The following is a 6,484-nucleotide window of genomic DNA, read 5'->3' as shown; positions in this document are numbered from 1 at the left end:
TGTTGGATCTGAGAGTGTGTGATAGTGTGTGTTATTGATAAATAGTTTTCATCAATTTAGAAAATCAATCAAACAGTGACAATAAACATATCATCATAAACACAACTAGATTTGAGAATGATTTCAATATTTTCAAATGCTTCAATACAATCAATCAGTACAAACCACGCGCCTTCACCAGGTGCAGTCTCTCTCTAAGTTCTTATGCCTTTTTAGCTTTTAGAGTAAACTATTACATATACAGAATGAACTATATATAGATGAGAGAACTACTGATGACGTCACCATGAAAACGACCCTAAACAACGCATTAATGATGTAACTGCCAGCAATGATGCAAAACAGCTGGACAGTTAAATAATAAGCACTATTACATAAAACTATTGCTAAAACAATGAAAACGACTGGGATTCCAAAACTGCTGGAAGGATTTCAACACTTTTGGAATCCAGTACTTCTGGTCTTGTTTGACATGTTGACTTGGTCTTTTTGTCTTCAGCTTTGACTTAGTTGACTTGGCTGCTGACCTGGCGTGTACTTGTCTTCGTGTTTTGGTTAATGCAACAGTTTTGTAGCAGTAGTTTGGGTGGTTGTTTGGAAAGCCTTCAAGGGGGGAAACTTCTGGACAGTTGTTTGTACTTCAACTTATTTCATGAGGCAGGAATGATGGTTTCCTTAGGTTTTGGCTTTTATCATCAGCAGATCTTACATAACCCAACAGTCATAAGTTTAGATTTCATGATTTCGATGATGTAACAAGTTTGAGGTATAAGGCCAACTATCACTAATTTTCTCTGTTAAATTTAGATCATCTTGTAGAATCGACATATAATCAAAACTAAGAGCGGCCGCTGACTTCTTGGAAAAGCAAAATGAAATTAAGTTTGAGCAATTGTAATTAACATAATAACAATCCATGTTTAATTCTTTATTAGTTTAACAAAAATGCTAATTTCAATCCCACGACCTAGGTAGGTGTTATAATACTGTTAATTATTTAATTAAAAAGTCTTTTGGCATAACGATACTAGTGCACATAAAATAATGTCTCTTCTCGAGGCCATGGGTTTAATTTCTGCAGTAGACAATGATACAAGCTATGAATAGATTATAATATTATTAAAAAACAAAAATGGTAGTTTAGTCATTATACGTAAACTTAATAAAAAAAAATATAGTCTACCACCAAAACTTGCTTACAAAATAAAAATCACAAAACCTAAACTTTGAACTTCTAAAATAAAACTTAGTATTTAAAGAAACTTTAGCTATATTAGAGCATTCTCATCCAAACCATCAAAATATGTGAGGGGTAGTTTTTATATTATAAAGGGTATAAAAAATGGTTGTGAGTAGAGGAGAGAGAAAATATTACTGTTCATCTGTATATTTGGGGGGGTATTGTTCACCCAGTATAATTTTTTTAATATATATTGAAAGTGGTTGTGAGTGAAGGAGAGAGAAAAATGTAATGATAATATTATTTAATTGAAAAGGAGAGAGAAAAAATATTTGTTTTTACTGAAAATATATTGATATAGGAGTTGTTTTTTAGTGGAATGTATGTATAATTTGATTGATTGGATGAGAATGCTCTTAAAGAGAGGGACTATTTCTATACTTAGCTTTATTTTTTAGATGGGATTCCTTAATTCATCATACTAAACTTTATTTTTTAGATAGGATTCTTTAAGGGTGCTACTTTCTACACCTCCTATTTACTTTTTTCACCCCCCTCCTCTCACATACTTACAGGTGGGGCCTGCGTAGGACCGACAGTTTTCCTCTCACAAAGGGGGTGCAATCAGGAAGAAGGGGGTGCGTATAGAATGAGCCTTCCTTAATTCATCATTTTTATCGTACTCTAAATAAATCTTTATTCTCTCTCTTCTTTTATAAAGCCTTCAAACTCCAAAACCTATTCAACCAAAACTAGACACCTCTTCTCACTCTCTCTCTAACATCTCTCTCATCCTCTCTCTATACTTTCTCTCTCATGTTCATCGTGTCACCATCTCCAAAGAACACACATGTTGCTCCATAAATCCAACAAATCAACATTTTCATGTAAATTCACTAAACCAAACCCCCCCAAACAACTAAATGGGCAGACTAAACCACAAAAAATCCAACTTTAACTTTGTCACAAACACTTGGGTTCTAATAAGAATCACTTCTTGTTTCTCTTGAACAACAACAATAGTAATAGCAACCCTTCATGGAAGTCTCAGAAAATCTTTCCTTTCTCTTCGTCTCTTTCTAACCCTCAAAGCAGCCCGACCCATCATGTCCGACCCATACCCGACCCGACCCGTTTCATCCTTCCTCCCTTCACCAAAATTCTTCAACACCCTATTCTCCCAATCATCACCTACTTCAACCCTCAATAACCCATTTGAAAAAACCCCAAAAGACCCGACCCGAAGCCCGGTTGAAAAACTTGACCCGGAAGGCATAGCTCTAGCACTAATTGAAACCCGACCCGGTCAACCCACGGGTCAACCCAACACAATAAGTAGAAAAGTGTTATTTGCATCAAATTTAAAGATCCAGATTCCTGAATTTTGTGGTGATTATGGGATCAAGACACGTAGTCCACATTTTTCGGGGGGGTCGGTGGGAACCGGGTCCGGGTTCGGGTCGCCACGGAGTTTTGTTGGGCCTTTGTCTTTGAAGGAGATGGAGAGTTCAGAAGAGTATACACGAGTTGTTTGTCATGGGCCGAACCCGAAAACGACCCATATATTTGATAATTGTGTTGTGGAGAGTTGTTGTGGGTCGCCCGAATTGAAGAAGCCTGGTCCGAAACTGAGTTTTTTGAGCTTTTGTCATACATGCAACAAGAGTCTTGAAGAGGATAGTGATATCCTTATTTATGGGTTAGTACGATTATTATATGTTTAAATGATTTTGATTGCTTTATTATTATTTAGTTTAATTTATTTGTTTGTAAACCTATAATAATATTATTGGGTTGTGGTAAACGTACTGTTCTCTTCTCTTCTCTTCTCTTCTCTGGTGTTTATTGAATGTACCGTTGCTAAATCGGTCATATCTACTTTTTTTTTTTTTTTTCCCTTAGACCACCTGTAGTGGGGTTTTTAGGCGTTTTATCTCTGAAAACGCCCAGATGACCCTCCCGGGTGTTGTTTTCAAAAAGAAAAAAACGAGTAGCGTCCTTTAATCCACGTCTCTTCTTGAATTGTTTGACCAATCACATGTATTCTACTTTTGGGTTGGTCAATACCCGTTTTTTTTTATGATTTTTTTTATTTAATTTTTTACACCCTTTTAACATAATGCCCCAAAATGCCTCCTATTTTAGAAAAACGTTCTATTGTTAACTGGACTGCTTTATGACGCAAAACACCTAAATGTGAGATGTCTTCCACTACATATGTTCCTATCAGGGTGTGTTAAACATAACTAGGGGTATCTTTAGTTTCATTCATAAACTAATATTATTAGCTACAAATTATTGGTTTACATTTTAGACTTTAGTGGCATATCTATGAGTCTCTGTCTATGGTTAATTAAGTATAGAATAATATTATTAGCTACAAGTTATTGGCTTACATTTTACAAACCTGGTGGCATATCTATGAGAGTATGATTGATTAGGCAGCACGTGGCTCGAAACTCACTCAGGTGTTTTTAATTAGCTTGTTTCTAAGATATTCATATATCTCTCTCCTCTATTTCTATTGAGTTTGGTAGTTGATGCTTGTGTAACTTGTGTAATTTGATATTTTATTAATTTGTTATATGGGGATTTTATTATAAATAAATGGATAACAATCAAAATTAAAAGAAAAATGTGAGTCAAGGTTGTCGAGCGATGAGATGACTCAAGTTACATACAAGCCGAATATAAGCTATAGTTTTTCTCAGTTGAAAATATCAAACCGAGATAACTTGGATTGTCACCGGTTCAGGTCTGAGTTAACGAGGACTCAAAATCTTTTTAGCTTTTAATTATTTATAGATATGTTTTTAAATTTATTTCATATAATAAAACATTTAATGATCAATATTTAACAATTTAAAAGTATTTAATGTTATACAGGGGTGACAAGGCTTTTTGCAGTGAAGAATGCAGATGCCAAGAAATGATTTTGGATGGATTGATGATGAACTAAATCCTGAAGTGACTATTTTGCCCCTTGGTTAGTTGGTTTCCGGTGTTAACTTTCTACCGTCTTCATAATCATGAGGACAAGATGGGAATTTGGTTAGAGTTTTGTTTGATTTAGTGTAATTTTAGCAAAGCTAGCGTGTGGATGATTTACTCTGGTGTTTTTATTTAATTTACTTTTGTTTAAACTTTCTTTATATCAGCTTCCGTTTTACCATTCCACTATCCTTGTAAGGATTTTGTAGAAAAAGAAAAAGAAAAGCTATGTTGTAATGATGTTATTTTGGACTTATCTGATTAATGATTGATGTGATTTATAACAATATTAAAATGTTAATTATTTCTATAAATGGCCCACTTAGACATTTATAGTCAAAGCCTAGTGGTAACAATTTATAATGCCTCCACCATGGGGCATTATTCGACACGTGGCGTCCTAGTCAGCAATGGGGCATTATAGCAAAAGTGGCGTAGTGGAGCATTATGCCAATAACCTCCATTCAAGCATTTCTCAATTTTTTTAAACTTAAATAGTTCATTAAATAAAAAAAAAATACAATACTAGAAATAAAAAAAAAAAACATCCGATTAAATTAAAAAAAAAAAAACACTAGTTTTCGTCTTCGCTTTCTTCACCCTCGCCAACTTCGTCTTCCTCGTCCTCCGTTTCTTCCTCTCCCTCAGGTGGTACATACCGAACCGACCATGCGTGGTGTACCAAATCAACCATTAACTGGGAATGGTACGGTTCGTAACGCAACTCTCGCGCATTATTCACTCTTTCTTCCATTGACGCCTGTGGATGCTCTTCTTGAACGACTTCTGGCACATAATTCTGGCATATCGCCTTTCCTTCGTCTTCCAAAATCATGTTGTGCATGATTATACAAGCGTACATAGCATCTCTCATTTTTTGCTTGCTCCATGCACGACAAGGATTTCTCAAATATTGCCAGCGTTGTTTAAGAACCCCAAAGCATCTCTCAATGTCTTTTCGTGAAGACTCTTGAACCTTTTTAAAGTATGCTCTTTTTTCATCAATAGGATCACTATACGTCTTCACGAAAATCGAATACCTAGGATAAATTCCGTCGCTCAAATAATATCCATGAGGGTAGTAGTTTCCATTTGCGTAAAACGACGCTTTTGGAGCTTTGCCAGAAATCCACTCCTCTAACAACGGCGATTGTTCAAAAACATTGATATCATTGCATGACCCGACCACGCCAAAGTAAGCCGACCAAACCCAAAGGTCCTGTGAAGCAACCGCCTGAAGAAGAATAATAGTGGGGCCTTTTTGGTCACCACGTGTGTGTTGGCCTCACCATGCAGTCGGGCAGTTATCCCAACGCCAATGCATGCAATCTATGCGCCCGATCATACCCGGCAAACCATGCTCGGCATTATGTACCTCGTAGATCTTTTGAAGGTCCTCCCATGTAGGCGTTCTAAGATAACGCGCACCGTACACATCAATTATACCTTTATAAAAAAATATAGACAAACATAAGATTCAAAAAAAAAAAAAAATTCTAAGCATACTCGTCGTTTAAAAAAAAAATAAAAGTAAAGTATAAGAATTGTACCGCGACAAAAATGTTCCAAGCTGTCTCGTGTTGTTTTCTCCGCCATTTTTAGATACTCGTCGTTGATGTCGGTAGTGTTACCATAAGCAAGGATTCGTAATGCCGACGTACACTTTTGGATACCGGTAAACCCAAGTTGTGACAACTCGAATTTCCAAGATTTCTATTTCGCATTTATTGCACGTTCATTGTTTGTTTAGTGGTTTATTTGCACATTTAATTCGTTATGGAACTCTAACGTCTTGATACAAAGAAGTGTATTGTGTGAATGTGCTTGGTTATGTGTTATTTGTGAAAGACTTGTCTAATGCATAAACTGAGTGGTGAAACTGTGAAATTAATTGAGATGGTGCACTATTGTAAAATATAATAATAAAGGGTGTAAAGAGTTATTAGTGAAACCTAAATCATACTTAACCCTAAATCATTCACTAAATCTCTCACAAGAACCCAAGCACGTACTTTCATTTCTTTGGCTCTTTAGCAATCATCACCAAATCATTGGCAAGACATCACAAGTTTGATTCCTCTCTTTCTCTAGAATCAACACAAGGTAATTGTTAATGATTGTTTGTTGATTATTTGATTGATATCAATTCTTGATTCTTGTAATTCTTGAAAACCCTAGTTCTTCTTATGCTATTCTTTGTTTAACTGATTCCGATTATTGAAATATGATGGTGATTAGTTGTGTAATGGTTTGATTGTTGTCAAGGTGCATGATATGCCAGGATTGTGATTGATAGTTGGTTTACAATGGTTG

At 35.5% G+C, this 6,484-nt stretch overlaps 1 protein-coding gene across 1 annotated transcript; it reads left to right on the top strand.

Moving 5' to 3' along the window:
- Positions 1–1,908: 1,908 nt before the first annotated feature.
- Positions 1,909–4,458, top strand: LOC110898894 (FCS-Like Zinc finger 8). Its single transcript, XM_022145748.2, has 2 exons — positions 1,909–2,879; positions 4,067–4,458. The coding sequence occupies exons 1-2, from the start codon at positions 2,287–2,289 to the stop codon at positions 4,137–4,139; spliced, it is 666 nt and encodes a 221-aa protein (XP_022001440.1). The 5' UTR covers positions 1,909–2,286; the 3' UTR covers positions 4,140–4,458.
- The last annotated feature ends 2,026 nt before the right edge of the window (positions 4,459–6,484 follow it).

The sequence above is a fragment of the Helianthus annuus genome, chromosome 11 (genome assembly GCF_002127325.2).
Source record: "Helianthus annuus cultivar XRQ/B chromosome 11, HanXRQr2.0-SUNRISE, whole genome shotgun sequence".
In the NCBI taxonomy this organism is placed as follows: domain Eukaryota; kingdom Viridiplantae; phylum Streptophyta; class Magnoliopsida; order Asterales; family Asteraceae; genus Helianthus; species Helianthus annuus.
Note: the sequence above shows the minus strand (reverse complement) of the source record. Positions and strands in the feature narration are given on the sequence as shown.